General features: G+C 44.9%; 1 protein-coding gene across 5 annotated transcripts in view; it reads left to right on the top strand.

Annotated features, from left to right (window-relative positions):
* Positions 1–20,295, top strand: part of AKAP13 (A-kinase anchoring protein 13) — a 219,914-nt gene that overhangs the window by 156,470 nt on the left and 43,149 nt on the right. For 2 of the 5 annotated variants that reach the window (XM_066636597.1, XM_066636599.1), the window contains 7 exons: positions 2,336–2,697; positions 9,680–9,869; positions 10,586–10,694; positions 16,237–16,284; positions 16,695–16,820; positions 18,410–18,458; positions 19,677–19,812. In XM_066636597.1, coding sequence (XP_066492694.1) covers positions 2,336–2,697; positions 9,680–9,869; positions 10,586–10,694; positions 16,237–16,284; positions 16,695–16,820; positions 18,410–18,458; positions 19,677–19,812 — 1,020 coding nt within the window. Of the gene's footprint in view, positions 1–2,335; positions 2,698–5,407; positions 5,462–8,341; positions 8,405–9,679; positions 9,870–10,585; positions 10,695–16,236; positions 16,285–16,694; positions 16,821–18,409; positions 18,459–19,676; positions 19,813–20,295 lie in introns of all 5 variants that reach the window. The other 3 variants (XM_066636594.1, XM_066636595.1, XM_066636598.1) reach the window with 3 other exon arrangements.

Below are 20,295 nucleotides of genomic sequence, written 5' to 3'. Positions count from 1 at the left end.
AGTCACACTAAGTGCAGACAAGATGATTATTTTTCCTGTTTTGCATTTTTGTTGTTTTAAACTCCTGTTCACTTGGTTTATTGTTTGTTAGTCTTGTCATTTGTCTCATTCCCCATTTGTCTTGGTGTGGCTTTTGCCCCCCTTGGTTTTTCAAACTGTGGCAGTGACAGCAGCACTTACTTAGAACTGCATCGGGGACATTGTATTAAAATCCAAATTACTGCTAAGGGGTAAGCCTTTTGTCCCATGAAAGGATATAAACAGAGTTCAAAGAGCAAACATCATTGGTCCTTCATTCATGAGGTGCTTTTGTTTCTGCCTGAAGAGAAATTGAACTGTATGGGTCTCTGCCCCAGGGAGTTTACAATTTCAGTATAAGTGGGTTGGGTAGGCAAGAGAAACTAAAGAAGGGGCTTCTGATTTCCCTCATTTGTAGTGTTGATGTCAGAGCCCTAGTTCTCTGGATCAAGTTCAATATGATTTGCACAGGCTATGATCTCAAAGTTGATGATGAATCTAATATACTCTTCGTAAGTAAGTTTATTGCCCCTAAATCACTTCTCCTTAATTGTGACAAAATAGGAATTTTCTGGGTTCAAAAATAACTCAACATGTTGTTCATGACTGACTTATGATCCATCCTCGTATGGGGATGTGAGGAGGTGGTTGTCTTGTGGGGTATGTCTTCAAGCTTCCATATTTAAACTGTTGAAGGGGATTTCTGTCAAACACATACTACTCTGTGCAGGGCTGTACTTGTAGAAGTAGGGGACAGACAGATAGAGTTCTTTACATAACCTGTTAAGTAATGGTCAGGGGCTTTGTAAATCCCCCTCTGAAGTAGCCACCCCCAGTGAGCTCATCCTTCTTGGCTCTTGTTTTGCCAACTCATCTTTTTAAAAAAGTTGTCCGATTTGGTGCTAAGGTCAAGAAAATGGGAACTGCTGAATACAAAGAGAGAACTTTCAAATTCAGAAGTAACAAAAATAATCCAGGGAAAGTCCTAAATATTTATGTGAGTAAATGCATAACTAAATGACTTTTTATAAGAAACGGAGGCATCGAAGGGATGATTTGCTTGTGAAACTATAACTTTCATGAGCAGCCCTTGGAAAACAGATGCCAGCTTCGAGATTTGTACTTGCATAGCATACAGTACGTGGCTTATATATGGTTAAAGACAGTGTCCGAATACTTGATACTCCTGCTTCTTTATGATACCCTTACTTGTGACTGCGCATTTCAAAAGGTCTGGGAAGATGCTTGATGTCCTATAAAGACCTGAGTTAGTGTGGAGAGAGCTTTCTCCAAGGCTGCCCCCGGGCACTGCAGTCCCTTGCCAAGCAAGGTCCATGTGCCCCTTCTCCAGGGTCTTCTTCCACACATGTGAAGACCAAACTTTTGAGCCATTGATGTGCTAAAGCATATTTTTCCTCCTGGTTTTGTCTTTCTTGTTTCTTGTTTTGATTTCTGTTTGTTGATAGCAGCCTTGTCTGGATTAACAGGAAGCCTACAGTATAAATACTTCAAAATAAATACAACCCTGATTAGCAAATAATTGAGAAGGTGAAGGTTCACTGCTTTTGAAATGGTACAGTGCCAGTGCCCATGTTAGTAAAGCTTTAGAAAGCAGAGAAACGTCGAGTTTGAGGCTGCTGGTCTCCAGGTTTTCTTCCTCAAGTTTCCTAGCACCCTGTGCTGCCCATTACTTGCTAGAAAAAACTACTCCTGGCCAAGTGCCCACTTCCTATGTGGGTTTTGGGTTCCACCAGCCAGGGCACAATTCAAGGGAGGGCACCAGGATGCAGGTCTCTTGTGGTCTTGTGTGCTGGTGGACTACTGTGAAATACAGGAAGCTGGAATAGTTAAATCTTTGACCTGATCCAGCCAGGCTCTTGTTATGTTCTTAGGAGCATTGACTCTTCCCATGGGAGCCATCCCCCGCCCCGCAGTAGGTAAAGGGCTCTGTAACTTCCTCTTTCCTGATAGGGAGAAAATCTTCTGCTTCTGTTCCTTTTTCAGCTCCTGGCTCCCTATGCATGAGCCAAGGCAGAGTCTGGCTTATGCTGGAGAAGGCAACTGACCTTCTTAATAGGTCAGGTTTAATCAGTATACTTGTCAATCTTGAGGGCACTCAAAATGGTTTATAGTGGTGGTTTACACAAGTGTTCAGTGAATGGGGAGCTGTGCAGGGCCACATTGAGCTCCTGGGCAGCCAAGATGCTCATCCCTACATGTATCATTTTGATCTGGACTGACCTGGAGCCATGATATGTTTTGATTCTGGTGGTGCACTCGGTTAAATGACCATGGTGGTTCTTTTCTTTTTCTGCAGCAGCCCGAAGAGGAACAGTCAGCTGGTGACAGCACGAGTTCTAGCTCCTCAGCAGATGATACGATATCGCTGGAAAGGAACTCATCCCTTGGGAGCGACATTTCCCTCCCTCAGGCTCTGGGTCTCAGCAGACCCAAGGACCGGTACAGCCTAGATGGCAGTGGCTTCAGTTTGACTGCTGAGGGTCAAGATGGCGACCCTGCTATCTCCGGAGAGCTGGAGGAAGAGCTGGACAGCATCACGGAAGTACCTGCACACTCCTCTGTCCTGAGGAACTCTATGAGACCGTTGTCACCCTTCCGCCGGCACAGTTGGGGTCCAGGAAAGAATGCCAGCAGTGAGGCTGAGATCAACCAAAGAAGGTGTGTGGCAGACTCTAGTGACGTGTGCAACCAGTAACTCATACCTATGGTAGATTTTGACTTGTGATACATTAGACAGGAAGGTGAAGTTCCATTCAGTGCACCCATCCCAGTATCTCTTCTTTCATAAAAGAGACACTCTACACCAGGGGTGCCCAAACCCTGGCCCTGGGGCCACTTGTAGCCCTCAAGGCCTCTCAATGCGACCCTCAGGGAGCCCCCAGTCTCCAATGAGCCTCTGGCCCAATGGAGCCTTGCTGGAGCCCACACTGGTCCAATACAACTGCTCTCAGCATGAGGGCGACTGTTTGACCCCTCGTGTGAGCTGTGGGATGTGGGCTCCCTCCACTGCTTGCTGTTTCATGTCTGTGATCAATCAATCAATCAACAGTATTTATATACCGCTTTTCAACTAAAAGTTCACAAAGCGGTTTACAGAGAAAAATCACATAACTAAATCGCTTCCTGTCCCAAAAGGGCTCACAATCTAAAAAGATGCAAAGGAATACCAGCAGACAGCCACTAGAACAGACAGTGCTGGGGTGAGGTGGGCCAGTTACTCTCCCCCTGCTAAAAAGAGGAGCGCCCACTTGAAAAAGTGCCTCTTACCCAATTAGCAGTGATGCAGCAGCGGCAGCAAAGGAAAGGCTAACCTTGCTTTGTGCAAGGCCTTTTATAGGCCTTGAGCTATCACAAGACCTTCATTCATTCATATAAGTTCATCTTTAATATATTCATTTCTGTAAACTTATGTAAATTTATTCAAATTTTAAATGTAAATTAATTCTTTCCCCCCCCCCCCGGCCCCTGACACAGTGTCAAAAAGTTGATGTGGCCCTCCAGCCAAAAACTTTGGACACCCCTGCTCTACACAAATACCACTAAATCATTCCATACAACCGTGTTACAGGTTTGACCTTTAACATAAGAGACCAACACGTAGTTGTCTGGGTCACATTGTCTGAGTCAGTACTTGCCAGCCGCAAAGGATTGACCCGTAAGGTTGTCTAATGTAAATGGAGTTTCCCTCAATCTGCAGCAATATTGTGTAACGTGTTGGTAACTAAAACTGTTTTGTTTCTATGTGGGAGCTTTCGCAATGCAACAAAACCAATCCTTTTATAAGCATTCATGGGACAACAGAACAAGGGCCCACATGCTTTGGCCGGTCTCGGTAGCCAACTAAATTTTGTGTGTGCCATGCACTCTGCCCCTCCCTGTCATCTGTGACGACATGCTGAGCTTTGGAAGTTATCTGAAGGCAAAAACCCTTCCATGTTTGGGTGATAGCTTACCACTGTTGTGTTTAGGCTTGGAAAGGAGTGTTCTGAGCTTCTTTGAGCAGTAGGGATGGTCTTCCAACCTGTTCTGGACTATGGGGAAGGGTAGAGACTGTCCTAGGAATAAAAGATACACTTGTCAGTGTTGATCCAAAGAGCATGTTTGTATATGCCCATAGCAAAACCCACTCTTTCCATTTGTGATATAACAGCATTTGTACCTATCAAGTGTAAACGTGAGTTTCTGGTTTTGAAATGAATGCACTTGACCGGCTGCAAAGTTATGGGTAATCTTGGTGGCTTCCCAGCACTGGGGAGGACACAGGCGTAGAGGGCAATGTTTAGGGTAATAAGCTTCCTTAAGGGACTGGCCCAAAGGCATAGGACCAGCCTGGTCATAGAGCAGGAAGCTTTTCAGCAGGAAGAGAAGCAATCAAATTATCTTCTGACCTTAGGCATCTAAGCCCAGGGGTCCCAGACATTAAAATAAAATGCCCTGTACTGTCCCCACTTCTGGTTTTCCATTACTCTTAAGGGCTACCAACTTGCTTAATGTTTATAGTTCTAATGAAAACAGAGATTCTCAGATATCCTGTAGCAAAACACAGAGCTGGTGCTAGAAAACCACATTCCATAATCTGCCCTCTGATTGTAGCCTGGCAGATTTCTAGCCTTCCCCCAGTTTGTTTGGTGTGGTAAGAGTTTGAGCAATTCTCATGACTCACGTCTATCCCCATCTGCAGGGTGAGGAGTGGTTGACAGAGGTCGCAGGTGCAAAGCAGTCCCTTGTACTTCATCTTGATGTGGGTTTCAAGGTTGACTATGTTCTGTTGCAAAGGACGCTTCCCCCATGCCTCCTAGTTGCGTATTTAAGGTGACAAATGCAGTCTTGGTTTATGCAATCAGGCAACTCAGGTGGGGAAATCTTTTCCTGGACTCTGTGGCTGCAAAGGGCGAGGGGTGCATGATTGGAGCCACCCTCTATGCGCCTGGGAAAATAGCATGTCAGGAAGAACAGCATGTCGGGTTGCTCTAACTTGGTTCAGGTTATTGTGGTGGTTGCTTTTAAGAACAAAAAACTGGGGAGCGATTCAATGGACAACTTATTACTCCCAATCTGATAGGATTGTTCCTTATTATTATTACTTATTACTCCCAGTCTGATATGATGCTGCCTGTGTGACTTCAATAGATTGGACCCGAGTCAACTTTTTATCATTGGTTTGTGTACCGTTGTGTGGTGAGGCTCTTAGTTAAGCCTTAACAGACAGCGTTCCCCAGCTGTTCACTTGCCTTTCCTCCATTTGCATTTTTCATTCAGTAGTTCCTCTCTGGGTATCTCCCTCTGACCTCTGACTGGGAATTTCTCATTTGCTCACATCTCTCCCTTGTCATCCCCGACTGACCAAATGTCCATGATTCATTTTCAGTTCAATGCGAGTGCTGGGGGATGTTGTAAGGAAGCCTCCCACCCATAGGAGAAGGTACAGCACACGCTAATGCTGACTAACCACGTTGCATTTCAATGGCTACTAATGTCCTGCTTTTGAATCGGTTACACCTGACCATAATACCTGCTTTGTCCCAACACAGTCAGTCAGCTTGGTGCCTTTTCTCTTGAGGGCTCAAGTTTTCTACAAAACTCATCCTGGGTTATTTTTCTTGTAGGCCTGGATTCTGATAGGATTTGCTGCTTGAGCTGGGACAAACAGAGCTTTTTTAAAAAGCTTTTTTTCTTTAAATGAGCAGGAAATGTTTTGTTTTTTATTGCATTTGTGTTCTGAATTATTTATAATGTTGTTAAATGAGTTAGTTCACATATAATATTCTGATCCTCCAAAATGTGTGTTGGAAGATTGGAAATGAGCCTGGTGTTTTCATGCTGTATTCCTTCCTTGTGCACTTGGAATCAATAGCCTGGTTCAGAAGTCAGGTTCCTCTGTTAACAAGCCACAGTTTGTTGGATCAGGAACAAATGACCAAAAGACCGTGGTTTGAGTACTCCATACTAGCCTCTTTGATCCTGGTTCACAATTCTGGTTTATTGAGCACTCAAACCATAATTTCCTAGTTGAGGCATCAGAAGAAACTGTGGTTTACCAAACTAGGAAGTCATCTTTGAAGCTGGACACCTTAAGGGGTGTTCATGAGCTTTTGCTGCTCATTCTTGATCATTGGGTCTGAGACAGATCATTGAGTGAGTGCATGGGGGGGGGGGGGCGTGTAAAAGCATCATACTTTTTCCCCAGTCTTTGAAGCCATGGTTTGTCTTATAGTAGGTTGCTGTTACATCCAAACTATGGTTTGTGCCTGCCCTCCAAACCAGGGTTGCAAAAATGTTTTAAACCATGGTTTGCTTCACCAGTGGCCTTTGAGAGCAGCAGGAGGAAGAGAGAGAGAGAGAGAGAGAGAGAGAGAGAGAGAGCATGCCCTTGAAAGGCTCATTCCCCATCCTCCAAATTATGAATTGGAGAATTGGAACCATTATATTAATTATATATATAAAAACAAAAAAAAAACTAAAAAGAAAAAAAATTAGCCCTTTTGAAGATTGGGAAACAGAAATGATGTTTCTGTTACCGGTTTTTGTTTGTTTGCATCTCCTATGGATTTTCCCTCCTCCCTCTGATGTATATTTAAACACTACTTAAGGCAAATTTTGTGTGTGTTTCCATATGAAAAAGCCACAGTGTGGCTAATCCTGCCTGAATTAATATCGTGTTTCGTGCCTGAGTGGTGGTTTTTTGCAAAAATGTTTCTGCAAATACAGCAGTGTTTGGGTTAGAGCATTTTTTTTAACTACAACTCTAAGCTTGAAACGGGGAAAGGGGGGATCTGTCCTTATAGACCCACTATTGAAATAGAAGAAGAATATTGGACAGTAATCCAGTATTTCATAATAACGTGACCTGGTACATTTCAGTACATGCAAGTATTTGCAGTACGTACCTACAGTGGTGCCTCGCAAGACGAAATTAATTCGTTCCGTGAGTCGTTTCGTATTGCGAAAATTTCATCTTGTGAGGCATCACTGCAAACTGCAAACAAACAAAAAAAAATGCAAAAAAAATTCATCTTGCGAAGCACGGCCATAGAAAAATTCGTCTTGCGAGTCACCAAAAAAATCGCAAAATGCTTTCGTCTTGCGAGTTTTTCATTGCGCGAGGCATTCGTCTTGCGAGGCACCACTGTACATATCTAGCTGGCTAGTACAGAATATAGCTGGCTAGTTCAGAATAGAACTTCACATTCCTTCCATGATCTGGCTCCCTTAGCCTCCCGAGATTCTTGCTTGTCCGTTCCTTCACTTGCCAGCAGCCTTCAGATCCTGCTGCTGGTGTCCTAATGAGATTTCCCCTAAATGATTCCTTCCACCTTGTCCCTCTTATTCATTACCTTGACGCCTTATCCATCACTAATAACTCTATTAGTTACTTTCAGTGGCTTCTCATCAAGTGGAGCCATGCCTGCGTTCTGGGCATCCTGTCCTTCCAATTCCCCTATACTTCTTTGACTAAAAGATGTTACTTAATTTTCCAGTCCCCAGTTGCCTCGTCTTGGACCCCAGCTTCCCACCAACCACACTGCCCCTATCTCCCTGTCACTGGGAATGTGAAATTTTAACCCTATCCAAACAATCTGTTTCGCATCCTTCATGAAAATGGAACTAATGGTTAGTAATGTAAACTTTTCCCAGGAACTGGGATGCTCAGACATTTCATGACATCACAGCAGTTGAACCAGTGACTATGGCAGGGGTGTCAAACAAGGCCCGGGGGCCGATGTATCCCCCAAAGCCATTTTTTCCGGCCCCTGTTATAATTGGGCTCTGTGATGATTGGGCTCTCTCAAATATTGAAAATATGAACGAGTTCTGCACATTTTCTCGCCTGTCATTTGCAGCTGACGAGCTTCTATGTGAGAACAAAGTGCTTATTTTTGGCCATCATCTGCTTAATGATGTCACTTCTGGCTCTCAGAAGGCATAATGAATGCTAGCCTTGGTCCTCTGTATGGAATGAGTTTGACTTCCCAGGACTACGGGGTCTTTGCAGGCTACCTTTACGCCATTATATAGATGTAATTTCCTATGAAGCAGAGTCCGCTAAGATCTGTCCCCCCCCCCCCAAACCCTGCTGAAATGTCTGAGAAACTTTCAGGATACTTGCATTGAACATGCTGCCACACTTTTCACGAGACATAAACATGCAAATCTACAAGAAATGATATTTCTCTGCAAGAATAAGTTCTGACTGTTGCATCTGCCCTCCCTCATTCCCAAATGAACCTTTGGTAAGCACCTGCTTTTCTGACAACCCAGTAACGGTAGGCCTCTTGGTCTCTTTGCCTTTTAATGTTCTCAGTTTGAGCTGGTGTCCCTCTGGTGTCCAGTGCACTGATATGGGTGCCGACTTGAATGGCCGAAGGTAGAGTATGGATAAATGTGCAGTAGCAGAAGAGGCTTGCAGCTTGTGTAATGTTTGTGCTCTTGTGTCTGCTGTGGGTCTGCTGGCTTGGGCATGGTGCAGTCTGCTGTGCAAATTGCTTGGCATTAGAGATTTTAAGCAAGGATCCAAATGCTGTGGCCTGACAGGGTTTGTGGGCTTTGCAAACCTCCCCCAGTTCAAAAATGAGTCGTGGTCTGTTCTGGCATTACATAGAGGCCTTCAGGGTCAACCATGATAGATTTGATTCAGCATCCTGAAGATATCTAGTTGTTTCTTCAGTGGGTCAGTGAAGTGAAAGCCAATAGACTGTAGTCCACAAAAACTTATGCTGAACTTGATAAAGTTTTAGGTTGCCTTAAGATTCTTTGCTGTGTTTTCTACAGCAGATGAACATGGATATTACTCTCGAAGTGGTCTCTAGAAACTAAAGTTCTCAACCATGTTATGAAGGCATATAGCATGTACAATATCAAGTTGCAAAGCGTGTTTTGGCTGGAGTCCGATTTTGGCACTGCCTGGCTGGCCTTTGCACATGCAATGAATGCATGCACAGCAGAGGACAGCAGGCTCTGCCCCCCCCCCCCCAGTATTGGAGAACATCTACTGTGAACCTCCAGGTGTAAGCATGTTGGAAGTGTTCCCTGGGATTGTGAACCTGCTTTTTTCCCCAAGAGTCCTGACTTCATGGAGCATAATACATTACAGACATGCTTTGAACCTGTGTGGGATGGTGCTTGCCACTTTTCACATAGGCTGGTCAGAGAGGGCTTTTGAATGGAGTTTCTGTTGCCCTTTTCTGCAACTGTCCCATCCATGTCTTGGAGAATTACTCTCTTCCAGCCTCAAACTGGGGGGGGGGGGGAATCAGCATTTGCTTTGAGAAATAGGATCAATTCAGTAAGTCTTGACCAATAATTCCTAGCTCGGTGATAGACAGTTATCATGCCGATACTGAATGTGATCATGTTCAGCCATGCACAAACACACATACATTGTTTTGAATATACGTTGCTTCCCATGCAGTTGCACTAGAGGAGTTATAGGTGGATCTTGTACAAAAATGTCTTTGTTGATAGCGGCTCTAATGTCAAATTGTGCTCATTAACCAAGGCAGAGAGCAGTAAGCTTGCAGCTGAATTGTTTAAAGCTTAATTTTAATTGAAAGCTTCCACCCAAATAATGCTTTAGCCTGCAAGCTTCTGTATTGGATCATTGGAAATCTGCATGGGCGTAATATCTTTAATTTGTTTTTAGTTACAGCTTAGAAGGTCTTGCAGGAGAGGCCGATGGTGGCAAGAAGCCCTCCAGTCTTGCGGCCGCATCGCTGAATGCCAAAGACCTCCAGCAGAACCCCCTGGCGAATGATGAGAGAGGGTCATTGGTCTCTCTTACAGAGGAGGAACTGGAATCGGAGCAAGGGGAAAGGAGAGGCTTTGGCCATCAGGTTAATGATGTTCTTTTTGTGCATTCCCCCCCACCCCCCCAAAAAAATCAGAGACTGACAGGACTGGTGTCCTTGTTTGTTTTTTACAATATATTATATTATATTTTAATTTCATAGCCTTCTTTCAAGGGAATTTCAAAATCTTGAAAAGTAGCTCAGTACCAGTTCTTGCAAGTTCGTTGGACAGACCTTTAGTCAGTATTATTATTATTTTTTTTTTAAAAAGGTTCACCTTTCTTTAAGAAGGTTGCTCATAATGTTGCTTAAATGCTCCTAATTTGAGCAAGGGCTGAAAAAGGCCAGCAGTGACTTGGATGGTGGATTTTAAAAAGCCCTTTCTCCATAGTGTGAGCATATGCAGAGGTGCTAATGGAGTTCTTGGCTTGTCACGCACCCCCCATTGCTTATGCTCCTCAGGGCAAGCCAGCAGTTCAAGCAGCAGGAGGAAACTGAGGCACACGAGAGATCATTAAACCCACCTGATTTTTAAGCCATGTCTGGGAGGAGGAGTTGTCTGTGCTTTGGCTCACACAGGAGGGCATGGCAAAGAAGAGAAACTTTAGGGAAGAAAGGAACCAAGGGGGCTTGAGGCTGCAGGGCTATGATGGATTTCAGATGAGAGTCCTCTGGGGTCTGCAGTGAGCAAAGTGTTTGCCAGTGGTCCATCCCCTGTATTGCAGCAGGAGACTTCATTTAGCAGTTATTGTCCTCCACAGATACGCCCAAGGACACAGCAACGCTCCATCAGCTTCTACACAACCCCTGTTATTCCACCATTGACCAAATCCATGTCATTGATGACCATCGCCCAAACCGGAGCTGACAGTGAGTATTTGTGACTCCCTGCTTTGTCCCTTGTTGAGCATTTGCTGGTGACTGTCTCTTAAGTGTATTAATATCCCCCTTCCTCTTTCTCCTGCCTCAAATTGCAGTTCTACACCACCTTGATATAAGTAACCCCCTGAGAACACAAACTGAGGACGCACTGCCTTCTAGTAGGTCAGGCCATTGGTCCAGCTGTCCCAGCACAAGATGCCTTAGGAGACGGTGGCTTTTGAGACTCTTTTAACTGGTCACTCCAGGAATTGAACCTGGTGTTTTGATGTAGGCAAAATATGGGCTCTGTCTTCAAGCAAAGAAACCAGGTGGGAGTGAGGATGAAATGAAGGAGAGCCATGTCTGATGCCCTGAGCATCTTGGAAGAAGGGTGCGATAAAAACGTAATTGATAATGAGGATAACATATCCTGGTGTTATCCAGATAAGCACCTGCTCCCCAGAGCTCTCTTCATTCTGACAAGAGAGTCTTTGTAAAGAAAGAAGCGCTTTGCATTTAGAAGCTTTTAAGAGAAGCTTCAGAGGGAAGTGAGCCTTTTTGGAGAGACTTTTTGACATCTCAAGCCTTGTGACTAAGTGCATTGACTAGAGGTTGACCGTCCCTTAGCAATAGTAACCAAAACATTGCCCCATTCATTCATTAAAATGACCTCTTCTGTACCATATTACAGTGATTTTTTTCCTCCTCTTTCTGAAGCCCATCATTTTATTTCAGTTATTTTAAGGAAACAACAAAAATAACTAGCTGGCATCTTTTTTTTTTTTTTCCTGCCCCTTCGGTTGCTAACCAAACACTAAAAGTTTTATATAAAAAAAAAAGCCTTTCCCAGAAAACAGACTGACCTGGCAAACTGATGATTTTCTCCCCTTTACTGGAAAACTTTCCATCCAGCTTGGAAAAGAGCGTTGCATCAGTCTGAGGCAAACTGGCTTCTTCTCCAAATTCCTCTCCCTCTCTGTGCCTGTAATAACCTCCCTTCTGCAAATGCCACCAGCACTCAAATTGGCCGGTGGAAAAAATGCATTCATAAAAGATGAGGCTCGGCTTTGCTGAGAAGCGGGGACCCTCTCAGGCTGGAACTTAGAAGTTCTGGAGGGTGGCCAGCCTTCAGTGAAAGTATCCCTACATTGTGTTTGCCTCCTTTCCTCAGCAGGAATTAAATTCATGGCACTCATGTATATCTCTGCACCCTCTGGAATAAAATCTATTATGTTTCAAAATCTACTGTAAAACTAGGCCTTGCCATGCTGTGAGTTGCTCTACCCATGCAGGTGGCGGCCAGTCAAATGGAGCAAAGAAATGAGTACTCAAGTAATATTGTGTTGTATTTGCTTTACTAACAGATGTAGGGGCTGGAGGGTGTAGATCAGGAGGAGATGTAGAGCTGCTACTTCCATGGCAGCCTCTTGTGTGCCACAATGTGTACTTCGGGACTAAGGTGCAATGAAAGTTGCAATCTGGCTATAAATCAGTACTAATAAGTGGAGGTAGTTTGTTGGGGGACGTGGTCCAAGTGGCCCACCAAGTGGTCCCCAATGCCTTCTCTAAGTGCGAGACAAATATGCTCAAGTGTTGTTGAGAATGGGAGGGTGGGCTGTTTGCTTTTTATGTTCTAGTGTGAAACCTCAGTCTACTTGTGAGTCTTGGGCTCTTGTGCATCTCTCCCTCTCCTATGGCCTTGGCCAATGGTGAACAGATGCCGAACGATTCTTAATTCATCAGCGATTTTGTAGAATTAGAGGCTTCCCAAGGGCTGTTGGCTTGTGAACGTTCAGTAGGCTGCTTCTACCTTTGGAACGAAAACAGAAATGGAGAGTGGACAGTTTTGAGGAAAGGTTGATCTCCTCAGTGAAGAAAGGACAAATGTATTTGTGATGGTATGGCGGATGGTGGGCAGTTAATCCAGAGCAGCTGCTGGGGCTGACGCAGTTGACTGGAAGTGGCAGGGCCAGGCTTTGGGGTCGCTGGCTTCAAATGGAGCCGTGTGGCGGCCAAAAAGGAGGGCATGGCTGCTTCAGGAGCAACCCCTTGTCTCCGGACCTGTCATGGGCAGGCCATGACAGACCCAGGTGATCCAAGGGGAGAAGGGAAGCTACTCCCTCCCTCAATCTGGCCGAGGAGGCTGCTCCCCAGCCAGCACCCATTCTGTCAGGGCTGTAGAAGTGGGACCGAGTGGCTCCACCACTGGGGTCAGGCAAAGGCACAGCAGCACCACCAACCCAAGGGGAACGTGGCACACGTGACCTCTCCCTCACCAACCCCACCAGAACCCAAGTGCCCACTGAAACCTACTTGGACTCCCTTGGTGGTTGTACCCACCCACCACATTCTGACGGCATCAGTTTGACCTGCGAGAAGAAATGCTTGTTAAAACCCATGACCCCAGCCCAGTTATGGAAACTAGGACTGCTTATGGGTACGAAAGCACTTTGGGAATGAACTGCCCCAAAGCATCAGCGAGTCTGTTGATGCCAGAGGAAGGCTGACCAGAGAAGGGAGCTTTCCGTGTCCCAGCAATCCCCTTGAGATGCCCCCTGACCTTGGGGTGAAGGGCGGGCACAGATGTGACAGGTGGTCTTGGCAGCTGAGAGTTCTTTGTTGCAAGTTACCCCTCTTGAAGTTGAAGTCTTGCTGAGCAAGCTTATCTGGTCTTGCCTTAAACAAAGTGGGAGTGGGGATCTCGTGGCAGAGTTGCCATCTAAATTTTACCTCTGTTGAGATTTCTGTGGTGCATTTGGAGACCTCTCCATTAATAAAATATTTCAGGAATTCTGAGAAGAACTACAAGAGGCTTGTTGAAAATTGTGCAGTATTTTTCAGGGGAGCACTCCCACAAGGGTAGCCAAAGTTAGTATGCACCAAAGCGGAGGTGAATCTGGAGACCCTTCCTAGAGCTGTCCCCTGAAAAGCATGTCTGGGGTGGCCTCTTAGGAGAAGCACCTGAGCCATTCAGAGAGGAAACTAAGAGGTTTCGTTTTAAGACGAGAACAACTTCTGGAGGGGGGGCATTGACCATCCCTCAGCTGTTGCTGCATTTTGCCTAAAACAGTGTTTCTCAATGCTTGTCCTCCACTGTACTGCTTCACATGGTTCACCTATTTGAAGAACAACCAGAAGTAACTGATCATGACATCAATGCCGGTTACTTCTAGTTTGGGAGGCCAGATGCGTCGTGACAAACGTGAATAAGAGGCTCATTGTGGACAGGGAGGCTTTCTCAAGCACAGAAAAACATGCTTTGGAGCCTCCTACCACTGTTGTGTTGCATTCCTGGTCTCACTGCCAGGTGCGGGTGTCTAGGGGTCCTGTGAGTACTACCAGACACCATCACAAGTGCCACTAGTGGTACGCCTTTAAAAGGGGATTGGACAAGTTTCTGGAGGAAAAATCCATTACGGGTTACAAGCCATGATGTGCATGTGCAGCCTCCTGATTTTAGAAATGGGCTATGTCAGAATGCCAGATGCAAGGGAGGGCACCAGGATGCAGGTCTCTTTTTATCTGGTGAGCTCCCTGGGGCATTTGGTGGGCCGATGTGAGATACAGGAAGCTGGACCAGGTGGGCCTATGGCCTGATCCAGTGGGGCTGTTCTTATGTTCTTATGTACCTATACCACTGGTTGAGAAACACTGGCCTCAAGCAAAATGCAGAGTGAATGTGGAGTTAAGCAGCTGGAGTTCTCCCTCAGGTGAAACTACTGATGAATTCTGAAGAAAACATATTTTAAAGAAGAGCTTCTGTTTCTCGTGTTCAGGAGCTTCATGTGGATTGCTTGCTTGCATTTTTCTTGTGGTATGACAGAAAGTGTGAGGGGAATGCATTTATCTCCAGCACATAGTTTGACTTTTGAAGTAACAAAGGTCTTATTTCAGTTGGCCACCCTTGATTTTGAGGAGGGGGTGAAAAGAGGACTGGATCTTCTGGGCTTTTGTCATTCTGCTGTACCCTGTTTCACAGTTTCATCTTGTTTCACCCCCCTACTGAGGAATGGCTACAGCGTTTGGAGCTCTTTAATCTAGAAAAAAGGTGCCTGAGTGGGGACCTGATTGAGACGTACAAAATCATGCAGGGGATGTATAGAGTGGATACAGGGATGCTCTATTCCCTCTCACACAACACCAGAACCAGGGGACATCCACTAAAATTAAGTGTTGGGAGAGTTAGGACAGGGAATAGAAAACAACTTCTTTTCACAGCATGTCATTAGCTTGTGGAACCCCTTGCCACAGGATGTGGTGATGGTGTCTGGCCTAGACGCCTTTAAAAGTGGATTGGACTAATTTTCTAGAAGAAAAATCCATCACAGATTTACAAGCCGTGATGGGTTTGTGCAACCTCCTGGTTTTAGAAGTAGGTTCCCTCAGGATGCCAGGTGCAAGGGGGTGGCAAAAGGATTCAGGTATCTTATTGTCTTAAGGGCTGCCTGAAGCATCTCATGGGCCACTGTGAGATACAGGAAGCTGGACTAGATGGGCCTTTGGCCTGATCCAGCAGGGTTCTTCTTGTATTTTTACAATAGTAACACCCCCCCCCCCCAAGCAACCACTTTTTTTTTCTAGATATCTCTTTGGATCTGGTTATGTGAGGAGGAGTTCTATAGGAAGGACCTGCCCTTTCACCTCCCTAGAAAAAAAACAAAGCCAAAACAAAACCCTGAAACTATCCCCCTCGTTTACCCACCGATGAATGGGGTGGTGAAACTGCAGGGGCACCTCTTTTGCCTTGGCCTTAGTTTGTGGTAATCTTAATATGTGTGCACATCATAGACCAGCCATTTTCAGCCACTGTGCCAGGGCACACTGGTGTGCCGCGAATGGTCCCCAGGTGTGCTGCGGGAATTTGGGAGAGGGTCATTTATCAATAGGACCGTTGGGGGATGTGAGCCCCCATTGACAGTACAGTGTGCCTTGTCAATTGTCAGAAAGCTGATGGTGTGCCTTGACCATTTTACTGCCTTGCCAGTGTGCCATGAGATGAAAAAGGTTGAAAATCACTGTCCTAGACCCTCTGAAAGGATCTTGAAAGGGCGGTTTAAAGGATTCCCCTTCCCAAATGATTTTGTACTCGTGAGTAAGGAGACCCTTGTTGCAGGCTAAACAAGCTTGGATTGGTTTCTTTCTTGAGCTTGGGAACTCTCTTAAGATAACAAACGGCTTGCAATGAAATGTTTGCTGTGCAGAGATTTTAAATTCATTGTCTTCAAACCAGTGTGTCTGTAGGGTATGCTTTGCATTCTCCAGCTATACTCTGATGCTAGATATGTTGGGGAGCAAACCATTCATAATTTAGTGCCCTCAGGTCTCTATGAATTTCTTTGGAGAAGTTCAGCAGGTATTTAATTCTCACCGGTTGAGGTCAATGGAATTTGGCTGAATTATTTGGAAGCCCCATTGAAGTAAACTGGGGACATATTTCCATGTCGTATATCTCTAGTATTACATATAAAGCCAGCATCCTCAAAACGTTATCAGTGAGACTTGCTCCCTTTGTCTCTCTCTCTCTCCCCCCTTATTGCTTTGTGGGGTGGAGGAACCAGCAAGAATTGCATGGAACTTGGGAAAAAGTTTCTTCTGCAAGGTAAGTCACAACTGGGTTTAGCGCTGTGGACAATTCTTCCTTTAGGAGATATATTTATTAGATTTGGTAGTTTCCTGCTGCTTTCTAATGCAATTGGCTTACCCAGTGCCCTTAATTCTATTTACTTGCACATCAGTTTAAAGCAGTCCTTTCTAGTCTATCCGCCAGAACTCTCATGTTCTATGAGAAATCTCCTTACCTTTTCCCTGCATCCTTTCCATCACGATGACATGGGGGGAAGGGGTGACCTGCATTTTTTTCTGAAACCCACTCCTCTTCCTGCAATCCTTTTATGCTTTGCTTCTTAGCTTCTTTTTTGCTGCTGCCTCTATTTCTCCTCTCCTTTTCTCTCTGATTGTCATTGTTGTTGAAATGCATGCTCTAATGTCTGCCGTTAACCCACTTCTCAGCTCAGGGACGGACTCGGCCATCGAGACGAATTTCCTTCTCCTTCAGCATCTCTCCGCTCATTCCTAAGTCTAAAACTGTCTTTTCTATTGGCTCTTCTTCCAGTGATGATGAGGAGGAGTTGGATAGTAAGTAATCTGTTTCAGCAACCTGAAGCTGGCATGCGCGGCAGTGTCCAGGAAAGCTTGGAATCATGCTCAGCTTTCTCTCATTAACTCAAACACTAGTACCCAAGTTCCTCTTGCACGCCTCTTGTATGCCTTTCTCCCTTCTTGATGCTTTTGAGTTTCACTTGCTCATCCATAGAAGGGCAGCATTGCTCGATCTTTACTGCTGCATTTGCTGTTGGTAGTCAAGGCAGTGCCTCTCGTTGTATCTCCTGTAGACTGAATAGTGTTCTGGCTTCATTTCTTTACCATTTCACTGTGACTTGGTGAGATGAAACTTTGAAATGGTGCATGGAGTTAGATCACCCTGGCCGTTGTGGCTGTGTCACAGTTTTGCCATCCAGAAAACTGCATAAGAAACCTCACAAATGGGTATCCATTTTAAGTCATGCGTCTTATGTCAAGAAATATATGTTGCTTGTTTTTTAGAGTGAGCTAGCTTGCACATCTTGCATTGTCAATGCTGCAAAAAACATGGTTTAGCACATGTTGAGTTTCCTTGCTCTCTGTTCAGGCATGCACACAGAAAGGGGGGAACCCTTTCAACGGTTTGAAAAATCTGTTTGCTTAATCTCAGTCTCACCTAGAAAATAGGTGTTGAAAGGGAGTTTTGAACAAGGGTTGCAGCCATTGTTACTAAATAACTTTGCTTACTAAAGGATCAGAGTAGGGCCAGAGCAGCTTTTATAGAAGCTGTTCTTATTTTCAAATAAAAAGTGAAGGTAAGAGGAAAAAACAGAAGCCCTTTCCCTTTGTTTGACATCACTTTGCAAAGATCAGGTAGACAGTATCAAAGCTATGGCTCAGTTCTATCAAAGTGGTCATACTTTCTCAACACATGGAAGGAAGATTTCTGGGACAGATTGTATGGTATGTGGAATGGGTAGGTCTCTGGTGTGCGGAAGAGTGGGGAGAGGCACCCTGAAATGGGGAGAGGTGTTCTGGATAGCAGCCACGGAATGTTACAGTGGTTATTGTAACTACGTTATATTTTAAGAATGCAAAACTTTTTTTTGCATTTCAAAATATGTGATCCTCTAGATAGAATTCTAAATCATAAAAAAATTAGCAGGGTCATGTTAATGTCATTGAGAGGTAGATATCGCCAGTAGCTGAATATTCATCACTTGTTTTTCCCATATTTGCAGTTCCACAACAGGTAGAGGTTTTTCATCAATAGGTTTTTAGTTTGTAGTTATCCAATAGGGCAGCCTGAATTTTGATCAGCAAATATTTACAGTGGAATATTTCCGACAGTTCGGGGTATTGCCTTTATTATGCCTTTTCATCCTTGCAAAGGAAAGGCCCCTATCCAGTCCATTTGCGGTGGAGGAGGGGAGAATGCTGTTGAAGGAGCTTGTCATTTCCACTCCAGGCAGCGTCAGGATTCTGCAAGACTTGGCATCTATAGCTAAGCTGTAGAACAGCTCTAATTCAGCATTTTTGCTCATTTGTCAGCATCTGTAACAAAACATTTGTGGGACACACTTTGATGAACTGGCCTCCAGAACTTTGCCCTGTAACATTACTTCCTCTTTGACTTTTTCCAGGTAGCCGACAGTTCAGCAACAGCAGCACCAACAGTTCGTTGACACAGAGGTGAGTCTTTATTTTATTTATGCACTCCAAACTTCCCCTTGTCTTCCCCAAAGAGGTCTGACTCTTTTTTGCAAATCCCATTTTTGAGTTCACCAAGAGCTTAAAATAATCAGGCATGCAACATACAGTCCTGCTTAAAATATTTTGATCTTAAAAGGTGCCCTTGAATTATTAGTGTGGCAAGTATTTTTAAAAATTTGTGGTTTTTTTCTGATGCAAGTACTTACAAACTTCAAATGACCAGCATCCTCTTAGGAGAGGCCTGAGAGGGTGTGGAGTTAGTGGTGAGAGAAAGTGAACAGTTGTTTTTGACACATAGTGCATTATCTATTAGAACCATCAAAATTAATTGGTTAATCACAAGAGTTTTTGTCCATTTGTTAAGATTTCACTAATCAAGAGATAATCCTGCTAATAGTGTTTTCCTTGACTTATAATAACTAGAGAAACACAAACATGTTCTCAATGGGTAACCGTCCCAGGAAGCGGTATCTGCACTTATGAGCAGCAGAGAGTCTTGTGACTGCTTTGGGTTGTGTGCATGTAAGCCACGAAATCAGAAATCCAATCTGTGCAATTTGGGTAGTTTTGATAGAGCCCCCGCAGCCTTGAGCAGCTGTGTGTCAAGAAAGTGGTCAACCAAGGAAGCTTTTTCCAGCATGGAACACACAGCGGTGGGGGAAAGCCACACCTGTTGAATTGTCAGTTATGTGGCCTTTTAAGGTGCAGTAGTCTTTGTAGGAGGGGGAAAAAAAGGTGGTGACCGTGTCTGATGTATGCAGTTCTGCTAGGTGTGGTGTTTGTCTGCTCCTTTTTTGTTTGTTGTGTTCATACAGCAAGAACAATACCTGCCTAATTTCTGCCTGTCAGGCTGCTGCGAAGTATCCAGGTTCAAATCCTGGATCAGTTCTGAGCTCCTTGGAAATTTTGGACCTGTTGCTCTCATTCGCAGCCCCTGCTATCTCGTAGCTGTCCTAAGTTCCTGCAAGGAAAGGAGGGATAAACCTCAACTGACATAGAGACACAGGGCTGTAGGAAATAGCTGGCAACCTTAGCCAACACTACCAAGAGCTGAATTTAAAACCGTGATGAGCAGACCAAAGGTACAGGTTGCCAGACACTGGTGTCAAAGACAACCTGCAAAAAGAGAGCTTGCCGTCTGCTGTGAGGAGCGAGTGTGAATGTTCTCTCTGAAAATGTGTGTCTCTTGGCTTCCAGCATCAGCGAGGAGGAGAGCTGCCATTTCCTGCCTCCCAGCCCCTCCAGAAAGGACTTGGAAGGCAAAAGTGGAACGAAAGTCAGCCGCACATTCAGCTACCTCAAGAATAAAATGTCCAGCAGTAAGAAGAGCAAAGTAAGCAGCTCCAGATGTTTTGTGGCTCATTTGTGTGTTTGATGTTCTGTGCTTGAAGGAGAACTTTTGCAAGGGCGGGGGTTGGCTTTGTGTTTGAGCTGTGGTTCTCAAATTCTGGGGTGGCCCCTGCTGGAGGGTAGGGAGCATGGCAGTTGAGCATGCGTGAAGTTCCAGGGCAGGAGAAGATCCTGCAACAGGCAGAGTTTTAGATGCCCTGCAATCTCCCAAATGCTCATGTTTATCTCAGGCTTTTAAATTTAGAAACTGTACGTTTCTAGTCCTTATGCCTGGTGAGATTTCAGCTGCAAGAAATCTGCTGAATCAGAGTGATGCCAGCAGGTACCGTCTCCAAATCCCCTTCCTGGACCCGATCTGCCTGCACAGATCAGTACGGACTTGCACTGGTGACTTTGCTGGTGCAGGTTCAAGTTGACCTGTTCCAGCTGATAGGGCTTACTCCAGGGCAAGGGGACAAATGTCTCC

Source organism: Tiliqua scincoides, chromosome 8 (assembly GCF_035046505.1).
Source record: "Tiliqua scincoides isolate rTilSci1 chromosome 8, rTilSci1.hap2, whole genome shotgun sequence".
NCBI lineage: Eukaryota > Metazoa > Chordata > Lepidosauria > Squamata > Scincidae > Tiliqua > Tiliqua scincoides.
The sequence above is the reverse complement of the archived record's forward strand: the minus strand, read 5'-3'. Positions and strand labels throughout refer to the sequence as shown.